Below are 21,008 nucleotides of genomic sequence, written 5' to 3'. Positions count from 1 at the left end.
TTACGTATTTGTGTCCTGAAAAACTTATTAGTTTTCTCAGCATTATATATGTATGAGATTAAATGTTTTGGTCACTTTCTGTGTTTTGCAGATGTGATACATTACCAGAAACACAACAGGCCTGTGAGATGTGAGCTCATGTGTGATACGATCTTACGGATTTGGGTCTCGAAATCTTCCTGTGGTTATGAACTGGCCCTGAAAACTTACAAGACAGAGAAGTCATGCTCAGTGATGTTGTCAAACTCCTTCCTCAAGGAGAGAACATGACATGATTTTTCTGCCCTTAAACTTCTCATAATAATTAGACTACCATGATTCTATCATATGTATGTTATAGAGTATGCTGTATCTTGAATTACGATCTATCTCCAGCTTTATTATCCCAGAATAGTTATATATGGAATACATATTAATTTTAATTATGAATTAATGACATACATTTTAACACCATGTAATTTGTTTAATATTATTATATTCATTTTCATGGTCAGGGGATGTAATGCATCCGCTGCACGCAACAGTGAGGGAGTGAACAGACAGGATCCAGTGAGGAGGTGGTACCCATAAGTTCTTTTATACTTTTCTACAAAGACATCTTTCCTATGTCTTGTTATGTGGTACATTTTTCTAAACTGAAATGTTTAGCCCTCCATGAGACAATATTTCCCCACAGAAATTAGCAGATGAATTGATGGTGATGATCATCATGACTGGAGTTATTTAAGCATTTAATTTCTTAAAATCATAGTTCCTTGCAATATAAAAAGTAATAATTTCCCTGCTACCTATTTTCAGATAAAATTCATAAATACATACGTAATGTATTTGGTGTGTGAGTGTGTGTGTGTGTGTGTGTGTGTGTGTGTGTGTTGTAACTGATCATCAACAAACCCTTACATTCTTTGCTTGGAGTTTGGAGTGTGGAAACCTCCTATGTGACCTAGAGTGGATGCATGATGGACTCTGCTCAGTTCACATAATGCTAAGCCAACAAGGAAACTACAGAGGCTGACAGCAAGCCGGCTCCCCACTTCCCTCTCTGCACCTGTTCTTTTGACACTTCCTGGTTCTCTTTGGATCCCCAGGGCCCTCTGCTCCTCTACCGCTTTTTTCTTTTTCCCCCAGAATCCTCTTTCTGAGGTGATGTTAACTTCGTGAATCAGTGGTGAGTTATCAGCTGTGTGTCAGCTCTCACCATCCCACCCCCTCTGTTCAGTCTCCTTCTCTCTGTGCTGATGGATCCAGCCCCATAGATATCAACAGTGAGGGAGTGAACAGACAGGATCCAGTGAGGAGTAGGGTCTATGAGGGCTTCATTAGATCAGGTCCAAACTCCTGAAGCACGTGCAGGAATACATATTGCTTTTACGGAAAAATTTTTTTCAGTCTATGGACGATTTCTAGTTTTCACACCTGCTCCAACTTTAAAACTCATTTGTACTGATTCTAGTTTTAAACACACACATTGCATTAAGTGTGCTGCAGAATTGCTGGTTGCACAGTGAACATCAAATTTTACTCTGCTTTAGCAAATACTCAGGATAGTTTTGCGTTATGTGGAAGCTTAATTTTTTGAGAAAATGTAGTCTTCTCCAGTATAGAGCTGTTAGTTGATTGAGATGAGGAAGTAAATCATGAGAAAGTGGTTTTTGTGTTATACTCTATTTTCAGCCTCTTTAGACAATTTTCTAAAGCATATCAATCTTTACAATGACATAAACAGCTTTTTGTATCACCTATATTAATAAAGCACCTAAGAATAAAGCAGATAATATATGCACCACTGATAGGTAGATGAAAGATGATGAAATAGTTAAGATGTGGGGGGCCGAGTGATATAAACTACTTAAATTTTGAGTGATACATATATGAAGGGCAGATAATTACAAGGCAAAAAAATGAAAAACAGATAAGAAGAATGTGTATAACTAACAAATTTATAACAGATACATAGATGAAAGGTGCATGCATAGAGTTGGTGGGTGAATAGAAATATGACAGAGCATAGATGGATAGAATGGTGTTCATGGATACTAACACACATAGATCAATGGACAGATGATAACAGGATGGATAGTTATCTAAAATCCTTGCTCAGATTTTCTCTCTAGTATTTAATTTTGTTCAAAATTTCAAAACTATGAATAAATGACTTCTTATATATCTGAATATATAGAGATACAGCCTCCATGATTTGCAGCTGAACCAATCCTCTTGGTGACATTTTCCCAGGTACCCAAATCCCATTGATCCCAAATCTCTCTGTCAATGATTTCACACTTTCACACCAGGTAGGAGTCAGTGTTCAGGGCTGGCCAGCCTTGTCCTCAGGGACTCAGAAGAGCACAGAGAGAGCTGGAGTCCAGGTTCCTCTTTGGGAAGGCCCTGGCCATCTCTATAGTCTTGAGTCTGTGTGGGCACCTTGTTCTTTCAGGTCAGCTGCCAGATGAGGACAGCAGTGTTTCCAGACACACTGATAGCAGTTTGCTGAGATGTCCAGATTTTATGGAGGGTAATGTAAATACAGCAAATTCACTTTGTGGTAAAAATAGACACGATATTTAAGACATTCTATAAGAGTTTTTGGCTACGGACAGTAGGTCCTAATAAACACTGGTCAGGCAGTGCTCCATGACTGCAGGATGTGTGACAGCATCATGTTCTCTACCAACGAGATGCTGAGAGAGACCCTGCACAGTCTAACCTACCCCAGCTCTTCAAGGTATCACCCTACATCACCAAGGGTGGGGAAATGAACAGCTCCAATTACAGGTGAACACTCAGATCAACACACAGTGATGTCCAGCTATTCAGAGTAAAAGTCTGCATGAACAGAATTGGAAAATGTTCTTCAGGATGAGAGGTCTCATAGATGTATCTGAGGGTGGATGGCAGACTTCCAGTCAATAGATAAATAAGTATTAAACATTTTACACCTTAAAAACTATTGAGACATTGTAATCACTTGTGCTGTGAACGAAGACTTCATTGACAATATGTTGTGCAATCAATAATAAAATGGGCAGGGAAACGAAAAGGAGCTTGATTCAATGAAAACACAGCAGTGTAGGATCAGCGACATAGAAGATACCTAGAATCTCTATCCCTTGATTACTGAAAAATCCTCCAGGCTGCCACTACAGGGTTGAGAAGTTGGTTCCCTAGAGCAGTGTGAAGAGTACGCCCCACGCTGGTCCTGTGTTTCCCTGCAGGGAGGTTTATGTTTGGGCTCACTGTTGTAAGGAACCACTGTGCATCTTGCACAGTAATAGGTGGCTGTGTCTTTTGTGATGACAGAATTCAGCTGCAGGGAGAACTGGTTCTTGCCTGTGTCTCTGGAGATGGAGATGCGACTCTGGAGAGTCGGGTTATACTTAGTATCACCATCGTACCAAACATGCCCCATCCACTGCAGACTCTTTCCTGGGGCTGATGGATCCAGTTCCAAACACTATCACTGGTGATGGAGTAGCCAGAGACTAAGCAGGTGAGGGTCAGGGTCTGTGAGGGCTTCACCAGGCCAGGTCCTGACTCCTGCAGCTGCACCTGGCACAGGAAACCTGGGGAAAGTAAAAACCAGTCAGTCACATGCTTTGTTAACCTTTCCATGGACCCATGTCTGACACTGAGGACACTCACCATGAGGGGCTGTCACCAGGCACAGGAGAAGACCCAGAAGTCTCATCTTTGGACCACACCTCTGCCCTCCTGGGAGACCTCCACCATGTCTTAGGATGGAGCTGTGAGTTCCACAAACTGTGAGCAGATTATGAATCTGAATTCAGAGTATATATTTGCATATAGGGTGCACACTTCCTATATGAAGGGGACATTGATGCCACGCTATGTCTGCTCCTTTTGTGCTACTGAGAGGAACCTCCTGTTCTGAATTCCAGCTGGGTTTGATTCTGTGATAAGTGGGAAGATAAATTTAGAGGAGTGGTGGAAGCAGGGCAATGATGACCACACCTTCCTGATCCCAGGAATGAATTCCTCCTGGCCCTTCTCCCTTACTGTACCGCAGTCCAACTTTCTTCCCACCCAGGCTCTGATGCTCATTGTCAGGACCAAATTGAGCACAGCTCCCCCTGTGTCTCCCTGGTCTCTCTCCTAGGGTTCCATCCATGCTGCTTGAGAGCTCGCTTCTCTGTATTTTGTTTTCAGGAGAGGTCCACCTGCCTCCTGCTCTAAGACATCCTGGGATCCGAGTCCCACCTGAGCAGAGGAGCAAAAAAATGGAAATAAGCATGTGAGTTCTGTGCTACCTCACAGGGAAATTTGTAATCTCACAGAATATATGATTTCCTGCACTCACATGACCATGTGTATCTATTGAGTGTTCATTATCTTTCCAGATTCAGCTTCTCCTCTTGTTCTCTGGAGTTTATTCCTAAATCAAAAAATGTATCACATTGTAGTTTTCATTTTTTGAGCAATCATGTACTATGAGCATCACGCATAGGATAACAATGTCTCTGAACATAAACCTGAACAATTGCTAATCATATTGTTTCTACATTCTTTTTGGTGGTTGGATTTTGAAAGGAAATGTCACTCCACAGTACAGGCCATGAGACTGCCTTTCTATTCATTAGGTGGCAAAGGCTGGGCTCAAATGTGTGACAGTCTTCCTGTTTTGTCCTTCTGAGGGTCAGTATTACACGGTGGTGACACCATGCCTGCTGCATAACTTACATTTCTTTCTTTTGTTTTGTGAAAATTGGCTTATATTCCAAGTTCATCTTAGCCTTGATCTTGTGATTTTGTTTCCTAAGACTTCCATTTTCTGGCAATATGCATACTTCGTAGCATTCTTGTTTTGTGGCTTCATTCATTTAGAAATTTAGTTCCTAACTACAGTCACTTATCTTTATTGGTTGCCTATTTCTACTCCAATTTTTATATTTTCAGAATTCATCGAAAATCTGACTGTTAGAATATTCTGGCAGAATAGAGAAGCCAAAGTACAAAATGAACAGGTTTATTGAGTTGAGGATGTGGAAAGGAGCACGTGACCCATGGCGGCTTGGCTGCTTCCTTCAACCAGATCCAGAGAGCCAGAGAGTTACATGACGTCTTATTGAAGTGGCCCATGGGGCAGATATTGATGATGTGTGAGGAACCAATTGGAATTCTCTGTGTGTGTAACCAGGAAGAGGAGTTGCCTTTAGGGCAGAAGAAGAAGCAGGAAGTGATAGGCATTTCTGCTTTGGCCTTCTGCCACATTAGACCACTGCCATAACTGTACAGAAATCTGTACTACGGGAAAACTCTTTCACTGATGATAGAGATGTGGCTCTTGAGGGAAAGACTGTAACCAGTGCCATCACAGTTACCTATGGCCGCCATTCATTCCAGAGTCTTTCCTGGAGGCTGATGGACCCAGCTCCAGTCATAACCACTGGTTGTGATGGAGAATCCAGAGATCGTGCAGGTGAGAGACAGGGTCTGCAAGGGCTTCACCGGGCCAGGTCCTGACTCCTGTGGCTGCACCTGGGACAGGACACCTGGAAACATGAGTAACATTCCTATCAGTTACCTGCTTTCCTAATCTTCCCATGGACCCATGTCTGACATTGAGGATACTCACCATGCGGACCTGCCACCAGGCACAGGAGAAGACTCAGAAATTTCATATTCTAGGCCACACTTTTGCCTTCTCCAGAGATCTTAGGGGTATCTGAGGAAGGAGCTATCAGCTCCTTCAGCCCAGGAGGGAAGTTTGAGTCTAGATTTGGGAGACAAATTTGCACGAGAGTGGCCCCTTTACTTTAGAATGGTGAGACACAGCCCAGGATGTCTATGGTCCTTATCCTGCAGAGAATAATCTCTTCCCCTGCACTCAAGTGGTGTTCATGTCTGTGTTAGGCGGGAAGCTGCCTTCCTTGGAGTGGAGGAAGCATGGCCATGAGCCCTCCTTCCTGTTCCCACCCCAGCGTCCTCCAGTCCTGCTCCCTTTGAGTTCTAACTCTGTACTCCCACACAGGCTCTGGTGCTGCTTCCATAGAATGAAGCAAGCACAGCCCCCTCCTCCTCTCCCTGATCTCTCCCTTCTGGTGCCATCTGTGCTGCTGTAGAGGTTGCTTCACTACCATTAACCTGGTCAGGAGAGGTCCTCCTTCCTCCTGCTTTGAGATGTCCTGTGATCCAGGTCCCACTGACCAGAGCCTGCAGAGCCTGGAGATGAGGATGTGGGTCCTGTGCCTCCCTGATAGAGAAGCCTCACTGGAGGAAGGAAGGAGGTTGTCTGTACTAAGTGGCCCTTCCCTAACTGACCTAGTGTAGGTGCTGGGCGGCATGTTCTTACTAGGTTCTCCTCCTTTTGTTTCCTGGAGGTGATTCCTAAATTCTAAATGCTTACTTAATTACAGTTCTCCCTTTGTGATCAATTATTCATTATGAACACTATGCTCATGAAGACAATGTCCTAAAATTAAACCTTACCTCTTTCTTTCCAATCTTTTTTCAGCCAGAAGTGGGCATTTCTTGTTCACTATTGCTGCACTGGGCATTCAGTGAAATATTTTCCAGTACAGTGTAGCAAGAACTCTCATGATGTTTTGCTACCCAGTTCCATAGCACATGCTGTACAGATTCATTAAGATCACCACAAACAAATGAAATCTATGAATTCCATTATTGAAATCTCTTTGAAGAATTCTTCTCTGAGCTGACATCCTTATCAATCTGTCTCAGAGTCAGGAAAGTGGGGCTGAGGATTCCTGAGTGAATCACGATGGAGAGCAGAGGCCAGCTCCATCACTGGGAGATGCTGAGGATGGGGACTGCATCTTATGATCTCCAATGTGAAGAGAGGCAAAGGCTGGAAGCAGGGGTCACTGTGGATGTGACCTCTTCAGCAGGGAGGCACAGTGTTCAGCATCATCACCACTGCCATGAGGACTACTTGTCAACTTTGGAAAAGGAAAGGCCCCATTGGAATCCTCACCTGTGATCCACAAGACCCCCAGGCTATTGTGTCACACCTGTGACTGGGATGTGTCCCTGGCTTCAGTGCACTGTCCACTCAATACATTGACTGGTCTGTATCCATGTCTTCTGAAGTTCTTATTTCTCCATGTCATTTCCTGGAGAGAGACTGAAATATAGCATATTGTACTGTGTACAATTATTATTTATTCATTAGTACAGATTTGCAGGATATAATGATTGCATTCCTCATGGTCAGTTAGATAATACAAGGTGCTTTTCTACCTTTTTCCTCCCTCTCCCCAAATCTAGTCATAATCATGTGGCCTGAATGCAGGTAACAGTCGAGTCCACATTAGTAAGGAGAAATAGATTTACAGGTTTTATATGGACCCTCAGGGTAGGCTCTGGACAAGGGGTTTGAGCTGTTTTGAGTCCAAGCAAGGGAGCACTGACCCTGACATTCAGAAGTAGACAAATCTGTTACTCTCTGGATGGGCAATGGTTCTGATCTTAGATACCAGATCCCTCTACCTCCCTCCTCTGAGGTCATGCACCCACGGTTCTGATCTCCGCTCTGAATTACACGACTTTGATGGATTTTTAGGAAGACTGACATGTATTCCACAGAGAGAAGAATAAATGTTCAGTTATGCCTAAGCTCTTGTGGTGGGGAGGATGTCACAGGCTCTACTAAATCCTTGGAAGATCAGTGAGGATTTGGTCACTAAAGTTAGGAATGTGCATGTTTCCTTTGTGGGTTTTGTTATTGGCAAGTGTTGCCTATACTCTACATCATGTTACAGTTCTGGTGGGAAGATCCAACAATTAACCAATACTGACACATGAAGAGGAAGAAGAAAACACCTGGAAGGTGTCAGTGAGGAGGAAGTTGATAATCAGGGACTAAGATGGTGATGGATTTCACGCTTAGGACGTGAGGATGGTTCACTGGTGGATTTTCCTCTAAGATGAGATGATAGTATAAACTAAGGGTGAGTGGTGAACTTTGTGAAACACATCTGAGAAGAAATGAGGCTCTTCGTAACTATCAGGTCAAGAATTCGGAGACACAGTGACACAGAGGAACAGCGGTATAGCTGAATCAAGCTCACCTGAGATGCGTGGTGACATGAACACCCAGGAGTTCCATGTTCTTCCTGGTGTCATTCACTACTTTTGACACACAAGTTACAACATTAGTGCTAAATCTGAACTCTTACTTGAGGTGTGTTTCCAAGGTCTCAATTTGAAAATGATATCTACACAATCATGACTAAACTCTGAACAACAAAGAAAAATGAAATGGAAGGGAACTCATAAAATATTTCAGATTTTCAGTGATCTGAAGGAAGCTGTAATTCAGAAGGTGCAATGGAGAGGATCAGACTCCATCTCAGGGAAGGGCATATTCCCAAAGATGTCCCTACCCTGAGGGAAAATAACAGATGCCCTTGAGACATCACATCAAGTACATGAATTTTCAGTCCTTAGACAAGGGACACATTATTGGGACATTGGACTATGTAAAGAGCAGAGCAGGAGGTGGAGGTGTGTTAGCCTCTGGGGATGAGTGTGAGGGTGAGGTCCTTGGTCGCATGTGAGAGATGGGGACCGTGTGTGAGAATTTCAGCTCTTCTCTGCCTTCAGGAGCCATGGATGTGCATGCAAGTGATTTCCTGCTGTTCACTATGTTACTGGTCACAGGAAACTGTAACAATAAGTGTGATATTAGTAACCATAGAGATATATTTGTTTGTTTTAGAAAAATTTACAAATACATGTGTGACTGTTAAATACAGAAATTCTTGAAATAAAATAAAATACATCATGGTAGAATCATGGGAATCCATTTAGGAAAAACCATGCACATTGTGAGAATAGAGATTTTCACCTCATTTATTTTCCATTGTTTTCCCAATAGACTGAAAACTGAGAAATGAGTAAAAAAGAGACAATACTAACAGGAGAACTGAGAAGCCGTGAGCAGCAGAGGAAGACCCTCTGCTTCTCATCTGCTGTCCATACCCTGGGCTACAGCCACATGAAGGAAAGCAGGAGGACAGAGGTGGGGCCCACAGACACGGGAAGGGTCGGACCCGTGGGTTGAAATCCACAGAGAGGGAGAATTCAGGAACCCAGCAAGAATAAGAGAGCCGGGTTGGTGGTGTGGTTGGATGAGGAAAATAGCAGGAAGCATTGCAGTCGCCACACCACATGTGTTGGCAAGGCCCTGTCAGGTGGGGAGAAGCAGCAAGGAAGCTGTGCAGCCTCCCCCTTCTCCACCAGTAACACACACATAAGCAATGGGACGGAGTGCAGGCTAAGATGTTACTAACTAAATTAAGGCAGCAACATTTAAATTATTTGATCGACTTTGCAAGCCTGGGACAGGGAGCCTGAGCAACTAATTAGAGGATGAGATTATCTAATACAGTAACAACAGTGAATTCAACAGTGTCCTAACACTGTTTTGTTTTGTTTCACTTTAATGTTCTATTTTTCTTGTTTAAAATAAAATTAAAAAATCCAAAAAGTTAAGAGAGAGAGAGAGAGAAATGGAGATTAAGATAGAGGATGGTTTTGCTGTATTTTATAAATTTTTTAATTTGTAAGGTGCAAAAAAAGGCACAGGACCAAGTCCTACTCAGCCCTCTTGTCTAGAAAGAGCCGATCTAGGTCCACAGACACTGCCCTGAGTCCAGTCAGGCTGCCCCTCTCCCTCTTCCCCTGATCTCAGGGTTCCTCATGGTGCTGGGCTGAGCCTGGGGACCAGGTCTCCTGAGGTGGCCAAAGAGGGGAGGGAGCTGTGTGATCTGAGACCCCACAGAGAGAGATGAGAAGGATTTAATTTCCTAATCTAAAGCATTTATTAGGGCGTGAGACAGTTCCTCATCACCCAAACTAAACCAGCAGATCCCCTTTAGATGGTGAGGATTTGACACTGAAAACAAAATTAACTTCACAAAATGCACAAGTTACTTTGAGATGGGTGCAAGTTTTGTTTACCCATAAGTACAATTTATACACAGAAAATGAAATAATCAGTGTTTCTTATGTACTCACGCAATTACTTTTAACAGAGAATTTTTCCTTGAACTTGGGTACTTCAATGTGGGTTGGTTCAGGACCTAAAATGTTAAAACAGAAGAGAATCCCAGAATCCCCAGGAAGAGCTCCCTCCCCTGCTTTCTTCTCAGCTCCTGCTTCTGGGGCCTGCATGTGATTCTCTCGTCTTACAGCGACTTCTGCTGGGCATAAGCGCTGCTTCCAGGAGGTTTTGTCTGGGCTCACACTAATGTTCCTTCACTGTGTGTCATGGACACTATAACAGGGCTGTGCTCTCCCGTTTCAGGCTGCTCATCTATGGATACAGCATGTTCTTGCCGTTTTCTCTAGAGATGGTGAATCCGCCCTTCACAGAGTCTGCGTAGTATGTGCTACCACTAGTACCTATGTATGAGATCCACTCTAGCCCCTTCCCTGGAGCCTTTGGATCCAGCTTATGGCACAGCTTCTGACAGTGAATCCTGAAGTCATGCAGGAGAGTTTCAGGGATGCCCCAGGCTGCACCAAGCGTCTCCCAGGCGCCACCAGCTGCTCGTCAGCCTGGACACCTGCAAACACAGGAACATTCTTTTGCTCTACAAAATAAAGTTCAAAGCCAACCTAAGCTGCAGAGTGAAACCCTGTCTCAAAAAGACACAAGAATAGATAAATAAATAAATAAAATTTAAAAGTCAAATGAAAGAAACTACAAGTTATCTAACGTTTCTCTAAAATCCCATTTTCTTTTTAACAGTGCATGCTGAGGAAATGGGTGAGAGAGCCTGAGTTCAAAGTAGTTGTTTTAAATCCACAGAGCCCTCGGTGATAGGTGGTCACTAAACAGCTGAGCATTTCCTGGGCTCTGCTTACTCATAATTAGCTCTGGATTGCAGGGCTATGGGGCCACTCACTTGGGACACTTCCAGAATCAGCGTGCTAGTATTATTCCTACTTCCAATAAACTCTCTGCTAACATTTTTCCTTTGGTTGCAACCTCATTCTTCAATGCTGTGAGACCAAGAACCTTGTTCATTCAGTAACATCACTGCAAGTGGAGGAATCACGTGAAAAACTACAGTGATGGTTTGCCCAAAGCTCTTGCTCCCTGCCGAGTGGTGCAGACACAGCTGCGCTGGCGCCAACCAAGACATCCTAGGTTGGCAGTGTGCGAGCTAGCACTGTGCACTGGGGACCCAGCACTGTCCCCGCCCGAGCAAAGGAGGAAATGTTACGAATGATGACGTAGCACCAAGGATCTGGGAGACCTCGGCATCTGGAGCTGAGCAGGGAGGCTGTGCACTGCCACAGCCATTTCCGACCACTTCCCTCCAGAACACACCCGATTTCGTCCCATCCTCGGCTCCCGTCCTACAACGTCACCATTGTGTGGCTTGAGGGTCTCCCGGGAGCCTTTGAATGCAGCGCGCAGCCAGGCGATATTACACAAAACCCGGTCTAGTCATCAGGGACTCTCTGCAACACTGATGAAGCCCACTGTAAGCCATGACACAGGAAGGGCCCGTCCCCTCGGCCCACCTGATTGGGTAGCTCATCCAGGCACCGCCTTCGTTGCTGATTGGCTCCTGCTCTATTGTCTGACAGCTGAGCCGACAGAGAAGCAATTCTCTTCTGGACTATGCTCTCCTGTGCAACTCTCATCTCGCCTGACCATATTAGCATTTAAGGGCTTTACTCCTGGCTTTTCAAAGCTTCCCTGGTTTTCTTAATGGACGCGGCGAATATTTTCTGCAAATTGGTCATAAACGCGCTCAGGAGATTCCAGAGTCGCTGTCCTATAGAATAATCACTCCCCTCATTGCAATAATTTACATTCCCTCCAACGATGCACTAGGGGTTAATTTCTTCAACGTACTTTATAACACTTGCTATTATTCATCTTGTTATTTGTTTAAATATTCGTTGAAATAAACATCTCTGGTCAACTACTGTCTTACACTGTAAAAAATAAATTTCACATGTGTGGATGGGTCTGTTTCTAGTTATGGGAGAGTAGTGAAGGTATTCTACACACGGTATTCTACACATGTTATTAGAGTCAGTGGTTCTTGGTTTACTTTGTCAAGATCATTTTCTTAGATGAAGGAGACGTATTTGATATATTGATACGAAAATTTTAAAAGATGAAGTTCTATGATGGGTGCACCTTCAGTTCCTGTCAAATATTTCCTGGTGGCTCTTTCTGATGTCCTGCTCTCCGTGCCTTGGATACCACTGGTCTCCTAGCTCTCTTCCTGAGGGACCAGGGCACACATGGGTGTACACTGGTGACTCCATGGGAGATTCTGTAGGAAGGTCTTGTGTTTCATTCTAAGAAAGTAGATTTAAAAAAGCAGATTCGAGAATAAAAACTAAGTGAAAAATACATTATTTAAAAAGATAATTAAATGAGCTCTGAGTTTGATTTGTGCAGTTATACAGCACAAGGAATGTAAGATTTAAGTTTTCCAAAGTTTTATCCATTATTAATCTCGGGTAATCTCTTTTCTGCCTCTAATCTAAATATCAAAACTGGTGGTGAAAGGAAACATCAATAAGGTCCTTTTCAATGAAAAAAGGTTTGAATTACTGCCTGTGCGTCCTCAAGCTCCAGTCCTGTGATCACAGAAGACTCATTTTTACCTTCAACAATTACACTTGAACATGCGTACAGATGAGAATATATCTTACTATTGAGTTAAATTTTTACTTCAGGAGCATGAAAGATAAGCACAGACTCATGAATGCAGAGTCTCCCGGGAAATACGTCACGTGGACCGAAGCCTCACATCTCCACAGGAAATAATTCTGCTCCATCCTGTGCTCCTGTCTGCACAGGGCTGAACTCCGTGTGTCCTGTGCGTCCCATGCTGGTCCAGAGCACCACAGCAGGGAGGTTTGTGTCAGGGCTCACATTGATGTCCTCTCACTGTGTCTCCTGCACAGTAGTACACAGCGGTGTCCTCGGGTTTCAGTTTGGTCATTTGAAGAAACACTGTGGTTTTGGAGTCATCCCTGGAGATGGTGAATCTCCCTTTCACGGATGCAGCGTACTCCGTAGTGTGACTATTATCCGCGTTTCTGATTAAAGCAACCCACTCTAGGCCCTTTCCTGGAGCCTGGCGGATCCAGTACATGTAGTAATCGCTAAAGGTGAATCCCGAGGTCACGCAGGAGAGTCTCAGCGACCCCTCAGGTTGCACCAAGCCTCCCCCAGACTCTACCAACTGCACCTCAGCCTGGACACCTGCAAACACAGAGACATCTTGCTCAGGAAACTGTCACATATGTCTACCATTTATCCCACTCTCTCCCACTAAATATCTCTTGTTCTTCACTGATTACCTTTTAAAACAGCAACAAGGAAAACCCATCTCAGCGCAAGCTCCATTGTGGGCTGTCTGTGCTCAGTCCTGATCCCCGAAAGGAAACACCTGGGAGTCCAGGGCTGGGCTCCTCTGCAGAGCTGCAGAGTGAGGGCTGGGCTGGTTTACATTGGGACGGGGAGGCCCTATTTGCATGGCTTCCTGCTATAGATAGAGCTCTGAGGCCAGGAAGTAGAAAAACTTCAGTAGCAGATTACATGTAAGTCTGCAGGTCAAGTTTGTTGAAAATAATATCATTATGTAAAACAAGAATTTCAAGTAGCTGTTATGACACTCAATTCTAATTCATAGCCTTAATTCATTTTTACATATTTAAATACATTATACAGGTGTCAGTGTTTGCTCCATTGTACAAATGTTGAATTCATTACAGAAACACAAGTGAGTGATTCAGTGTGACCAAGTGTTGATACATGGTGTGAGAAGTCCAGGGGAACCAGGTCCTTCCTTGTGATCTGCAGAACAGAGTTGGGCATGTGCAGTGAGATTCACAGAGCCTCTTTCCTGTAGTTAAAATGTGCGCCTATTTCTCTACCTGTAGACTTAATCTGTGGTTCAGGGATGCATCCCCCTGTGCACATCCATGTCGAGCAGCATTGAGGAAGGCTGTAGGTTGCCTGGGAGACAGCCTTGATTCAGATCAGGTGAAGCAGGTATGCACAGATGTATCAAACATCAACTGAAGGAATTAACTAGTTCTCTTAGCATGAGAAAGCAGATGCACCAATGATAACTGCCCCTGGAGAGATGGTGGCGCTGCTACTAGGGACCAAGATCAGTGCCAGGCCTGGGACAGTGACTTTTCCAGATTTCTCAGAACAAAGGAGCAGTTCCCCTGCTAGCAGATGGACAGAGGGCAACAGTTGGAATGGCATAGCCCGGAAGGAAGTATGATGTGGGTTCACTATCCCGTAAGACATTTTCAGATTCCAGCAGAGCATGTTCTGAAGCTACAGCTGTTAGCTAAAGCTATCATGGCCTCAAATGGATCAGTCCATGGTAGATAGGGGCCAGTGGCAGAAAAATAGAAGAGACAAAGGAGTTCTTCATAAAGCACAAGCACTTTGGTTGAAAAAGAAAATGTAATCTATTTTGATCAGGGCATGCTGCCTGCTATGAGTTTTCATGGGAAAATTACTTTGGAAGAGAAGCACAAAATTTCTATGGCCCCAGATGGAAATGAGGGTTTTTTTTCCGGGCTTTTGCAGCCCAGGATATGGTGGAGGATGTGGAACAAAAAGGCAGCTGGTGCACTTGCATCTGCTCTGTGGGTGATGCATTGGTTAAAGTGAAGCCAATGGTTATTGAATTCCAAGTTGAGAAAGGGCAGACTGTGGAGCAAAGGTGATAGAGGAGAGAACACTACAGAGCCAGGTGGAGTGGTTTGTTCCGTGAATGGCGGATAATGGGTGGTAGAATACAGCAAAATTTCCCTGGCAACATCTCAGGTACGGAGCTCGGATGGACAAGTGCTGTTCTGTGTGGGCTGCATCACCAATCACATCTTCATCGTCCCATGTCTGAGAGATGCTGTTGGTGTTGATGAACCTCAGCTTTAGCGCCATCTGGCTAACAGGAAGATTCCATATGTGGATTCCTGGGGTGAATTAATTATGCCAGACAAGTCATGTGGAATAAATTGCCAAAAGTAGCTTCTGACATCTTCCAGATTGCAGAGAAGCTTGCGGTATATGAAGGTTTATCGGAGGATGGATTTTTCCCGCTAAAGGATGCAGACAGTCACAGTGGGAAGGACAACCCAAGTGCTTTGTTGCCCTACACCACTGCTGGGTATGCAGTGCTCACAGGTGGAAATGCTTCTCCCCTTGCAGGGATTCCCCACTTGAATGATGCCAGTTATGCACAGATCCAATGTGAATCCTCTCATCTTACTTCCTATGCTGGAGAAGAACTGGAAAGTAATGTGGCAGGTAAGGAATTCCATACAGCTTTAATCACTGATGGTGATGGAATCCATGAGCTGATAAAGAATGGCTTACGAGTCACTTACCAGATTCTCACACAACAGGGCACAGCTTTTTATTATTAATAGACCAACTGGGAACCTACAGGACCTGTCCCAGCAGACTAAAGAGAAAACAGTCACAAGATATTATGCTGCTTGATGAACTCTTATAGCTACTGCAGACTCCCAAGGTCCAGATGACTGAGCTTCTGATAGCATTTTCATGGCTCTCAGCTCACTGAAAGTTTGATTTATGTTTTTTTTATTGTGTGATTTATTTCCAAGTCAAGGAAACATTGGCCATCAAGGAAATTTCTTATAGCTTCCATCAAGCTTAGTGAGGACGTTCAACAACACTTTCCTTGGAAGTGGAAGCTTTTGTTTTGAAATTGTACATAGTAACAATATATTATTGTACTACTTAGAAGGTACTTATGGTAAAAACAGTTCGTTTTATTTTATCCAGCATTAAACTTTCTTTTTCTTTTTTTTTTGGCTTTTTCGTTTTTACCAGTACCGGGGATCGAACTCGAGACTGCCTGCTTTCGAGGCAGGCGCTTATGCCGCTGAGCTAAATCCCCAGCCCCGCATTAAACTTTCTTAAGAAAATAATTGGACAACAAAATAAACACCTTAAAAAAACTAAGGAGACTCTGCAGCCAGGTGAGTTGTAATCAATAGTCTTTAAAAAAATTACTGTGCAACAGATTGTGATAAAGAAGTTGGAAAAGAAAAAAGAAAGAAACCTCATTCCATGTAAGCATGACGCTGCCTCACCAGGCATATAGGAGATTTTTGGGAGCTCTGTGCCTGGGACCACTTAAGGGCATGCAAATTAAATGGAGGGAAAAACCTCTCAACTTTTTCTCCTTATTTGCTGGGAAGGTGGTTGCTTTCATCAATATGTTCTGCATGCCCCCTGCTGTTCCTTGATTTCCCTGCAGGGACGTTTATGTCAGGGCTCATGCTTGCATCAAAGCACCGTGTCTCTTGCACAGTAATAGGTGGCTGTGTCTTCCTTGGTGACAGAGTTCAGCTGCAGGGAGAACTGGTTTTTGCCTGTGCATCTGGAAATAGAGATGCGGCTCTTGAGGGAAGGGCTGTAATCAGTGCCACCACTGATACTTATGTTCCCCATCCACTCCAGGCTCTTTCCTGGAGGCTGATGGATCCAGCTCCAGTGATAACCTCTGGTTGTGATGGAGAATCCAGAGACTGAGCAGGTGAGGGACAGAATCTTCAAGGGCTTCACCAGGCTAGGCCCTTACTCCTGAAGCTGCACCTGAGACAGGACACCTGGAAGCAAGGGTAAAATTCCTATCAGCCCCCTGCTTTTCTAATCTTCCCATTGACCCATGTCTGACACTGAGCACACTCACCATGCGGACCTGTCACCAGGCACAGGAGAAGACCCAGAAGTTTCATATTCTAGGCCACACCTTTACCTTCTGCAGAGATTTTAGAGGTGTCTGAGGAAGGAGCTGTCCATTCCACCAGTTCAAGAGGGGAATTTGAGTCTAGATTTGGGAGACAAATTTGCATTAGGGAGGCTCCTTTTCTTATGATGGTGACGTACAGGTCAGGATGTCTCTGATCTATGTGATGCAGAAAGGAATCTCCTCCCCTGCACTCCTGTGGTGTCCACATCTGTGAGAGGTGGCAAGCTGCCTTCCCTGCAGTGGAGGAAGCATGGCCATGACCCCTCCTTCCTAATCCTACACCAGCTTCCTCCAGTCCTGCTCCCTTTCTGTTCCCATCCTGACTGTGCCCTCCTACAGGAGCTCTGGTGCTGCTTCCACAGGATGAAGATGAGCATAACTCCCTCCACCTGTCCCGACCTCTCGCCTCTGGTGTGGTCTGTGTTGCTGGAGAGCTCACTTCACCACCATTAACTTTGTCAGGAGAGGTCTTCCTGCCTCCTGCTCTGAGACACCAGGTCTCACTGACCAGAGCCCACAGCGACTGGAGATGCGGATGTGTGTCCTGTGCCTCCCTCACAGAGAAGCCTCACTGGGGGAGGGAAGGAGGTTGTCTGTGCTAAGTGTCCCTTCCCTACCTGACCTTGTGTAGCTGCTGGCTATCTTTTCCTTTCGAGCTTCCCCTTCATCTGTTGTTTCATGATTCCTAAATTTCAAGTGCTTATCTAATTACAGTTGTCCCTTTCTGAACAATTATCCAGTATAAAAACTATGCTCATCATGACAATATACCTAAAATTAAAACTTACGTCTGACGTTCCAATCTTTTTCAGCCAGAAGCATGCAGTACTTGGTCACTGTTGGTACACTGGGGATTCGGTGAAATGTTTTCCAGTCTAGTGCAGCAAGAACTCCCATGATTCCTTGCCACTCAGTCCCACAGCAAACACTTTATAAATTTGCTAAGGTTACCACAAAGAGATGGAATCTACCAATGTCATTAATTAGATCTCCCAAATTTATTCCTGTGTGAGCTCACATCCTTATCAATTCATCTGAGAATCAGGAAAGTGGGGCTGAGGATTCCTGAGTGAGTCATGATGGAGATCTGAGCCCAGCTCCATCCCACCTAACTGGGAGACCCTGAGCATGGGGACTGTGCATTCTGACCTCCAGTGTGCAGAGGAGCAGATTCTTGATGAAGGGGTCACTCTGTGTGGGACCTCTTCATCGGGGACACACAAATGTCCAACATCATCACCACTGCCTTGAGTGCTATTTGTCTACTTTGGAAAAGGAAAAGCCCCATGGAAATCTTATGTGTAATCTACAAGACTAGGTCTGCTGTGCTATTATGTCACACCTGTGACTGGGATGGGACCCTGCCCTTCAGTGCACTGTCCTTTCAATGTATTGACTGATCTCTATCCATGTCTTCTGAAATTCTTATTTCACCATGTCACTCCCTGGATAGAGACCTCAATCTGGCATATTGCACTCTGTTTACAATTATCATTTTTAAAGATATTTTTCATTAGTGCATATTTTCAGTATATAATGATTACATTTATCAGGGTTAGTTAGACAATACAATTTTACCCTTTTTACCCCCCTCCTCAATCTATTCAAATCAGGTAGCCTGCATGCAGGTAACAGTCCAGTCAACAATAATAAGGAGAAATAGATTAGCAGGCTGTACGTGGACTCTCAGGGTAGGATCAGGTCAGGCAGGTGGAGCTGTTCTGAGTCCTAGTAAGAGAGCACTGACCCTGACATCTAGAAGTAAGTGTGTCTGTACCTCTCTGGGTAGGAACTGGTTCTGATCTTTGATACCAGACCCCTATACCTCCTTGCTCTGAGGTCATGCTTAGAGTTACTCCTGCATCCACGGTTCTGATCTCTATTCTGAATTACATGACTTTTAATGGATTTGTAGGAAGACAAATATATTCCACAGAGAGAAGAATAAACATTCAGTTATGCATAAGCTTTCATGGTGGGGAGGGGGGGTCACAGGCTCTGCTAAATCCTTGGGAGGCCAATGAGCATTTGTTCACTAAGGTTAGGAAAGTGCCTGTTTCCTTTGTGGGTTTTTAAACTGACAACCATTTCCTGTAATCTACATCGTGTTACAGTTCTGGTGGGAAGATCCAACAATTAACAGCCACTGACACAGGAAGAGGAAAACCCCTGGAAGGTAGCAGTGAGGAGGAAGTTGATAACCAGGGACTGAGGCAGTCTTGGATTTCATAAGTAGGAAGTGAGGATGGCTCACTGATGGATTTCCCTCCATGATGACATGAGAGCATAAACTAAGTGTGGGAGGTGAACTTTGTGAAACACATCTGAGAAGAAATGAGGCTGTTCATAACTGTCAGATCAGGAATGTAGAGACACAGTGATACAGAGGAGCAGCAGTGTTGCTGAATAAAGCCCAGCTGAGGTGCGTGGTGAGATGAACACGCAAGAGCTCCATGTTCCTCCTGGTTCCATTCACTACTTTTCTTTTTACAACATTAATGCTAAATTTGAACTCTTACCTGAGCAAGATTTCTAAGGTCTCAATTTGAAAATGGTATCTGCACAATCATGACTCAGAGCAACAGAGATGAATGAAACAGAGGGAAACTCATAAAATATTTCAGATTTTCAGGAATCTCCAGGAAGCTGTAATACAGAAGGTGCAGTGGCGAGGATCAGACACCATCTCGGGGAAGGGCATATTCTCAAAGATGGGGAGGTCCTGGGTAGGAAACAACAGATGCCCCAGAGACATCACATCAAGAAAATGAATTCTCAGTCCTTAACCACAGGACACATCAGTGAGGATGCTGGACCAGATGAGGAACAGAGCAGGGTAAGGAGGTGGAGGTGTGTTAGCTTCTGGGGATGAGTGTGAGGGTGAGGTCCTTGGTCACATCTGAGAGATGGGGTCTGTGTGTGAGAATGTCAGCTCTGCTCTGCCTTCAGGAGCTATGGATGTGCATGCAAGTGATTTGGTGCTGTTCACTAGGGACCTGGTCACAGAAAACTGTAATGATAAGAGTGATATTAGTAACCATTGGAGTATATTTGATTGTTTTAGAAAAATTTCCAAATACATGGATGACTGTCAAATGCAGAATTAAGTGAGATAAAATAAAATGCATCAAGGCAGAATCATGAGAATCCATTTAGGAAAAACCATGAACTCTGTGAGACTGGAGGGTTTCATCTCATCTATTCTCCATTGTTTTCCTGATAGACTGAAAAGGAGAGATGAATAAGAAAGAGACAACACAGGAGAACGGAGGAGCAGTAGCAGCAGAGGAGAACTCCTCCTTGACTGCTATCCAGACCCTGGATCACAGCAACATGAGGGAGAGCAGGAAGACAGAATTGAGGCCCATGGACACGGGAAGGGTCGCACTTGTGAGTTGAAATCCATGGAGAGAGAGAATTCAGGGACCAAGCAAGAATAAGAGAGTCAGGGGTGCTGGTCTGGCTGGATGAGGAAAACAGCTGGAAGCAGCGCAGTCCCTTCACCTCATGTGCTGGTGGAGGCCCTGTCAAGTGGGGAGAAGCAGCAAGGAAGCCGTGCAGCCTATCCCTCTTGCCCCTCAGTGACACACACATAAGCAATGGGGCGCAGTGCAGGCTAGGATGTTACTGATTGAAGTAAGGCAGCGACCTGACACTTAAATTGTTTGACTGACTTTGCAAGCCTGGGGCCAGAGCCTGAGCAACTAATTAGAGGATGAGGTTATGCAGTATAGTAACAATGGTGAGTCTCCTACTGTCCTATCACTGTTCTGTTTTGTTTCACTTTACTGTTCTATTTTATTCCTGTAAAGTAAAAATGTAAAAAAAAAACAGGAAAAGAAAGTGGTGCAACAGAGAGAAATGGAGATTAAGATAGAGAATGGTTTTGCTGTATTTTATAAATTTTTTAATTTGTAAGGTACAAAAGAAAGGCACAGGACCAAGTCCTACTCAGCTGTCTTGTCTAGGAAGAGCACATTTGGGCCCACAGATACTGCCCTGAGTCCAGTCAGGCTGACCCTCTCCCTCCTCCCCTGAGCTCAGGGCTCCTCATGGTGCTGGGGCTCTGCCTGGGCAACAGGTCTCCTGAGGTGACCAAAGAGGGGAGGGAGCTGTGTGATCTGAGATCCCACAGAGAGAGATGGGAAGGATTTAATTTCCTAATCTGAAGCATTTATTACTGCGTGAGATAGTTCCTCATCACCCAAACTAAACCAGCAGATCCACTTTTAGATGATG

At 44.4% G+C, this 21,008-nt stretch overlaps 2 pseudogenes and 1 gene segment (V, D, J or C); 1 reads left to right on the top strand and 2 right to left on the bottom strand.

Annotated features, from left to right (window-relative positions):
* Positions 1-15,414, top strand: part of LOC106026994 (UDP-N-acetylhexosamine pyrophosphorylase-like) — a 36,718-nt pseudogene extending 21,304 nt beyond the window's left edge.
* Positions 443-11,525, bottom strand: LOC106027015 (Ig heavy chain V region 1B43-like; annotated as a pseudogene).
* LOC100726101 (immunoglobulin heavy variable 3-72-like) lies at positions 12,655-13,449 on the bottom strand. The segment is given in 2 exon segments: positions 12,655-13,225; positions 13,324-13,449. Coding segments are annotated over 2 exon segments (390 nt in total).
* Positions 15,415-21,008: the final 5,594 nt, after the last annotated feature.

Source organism: Cavia porcellus, unplaced genomic scaffold (genome assembly GCF_034190915.1).
Source record: "Cavia porcellus strain 051 isolate PalLab524CR breed Dunkin Hartley unplaced genomic scaffold, mCavPor4.1 scaffold_8, whole genome shotgun sequence".
In the NCBI taxonomy this organism is placed as follows: domain Eukaryota; kingdom Metazoa; phylum Chordata; class Mammalia; order Rodentia; family Caviidae; genus Cavia; species Cavia porcellus.
This window is presented reverse-complemented; position numbering and strand designations above follow the sequence as displayed.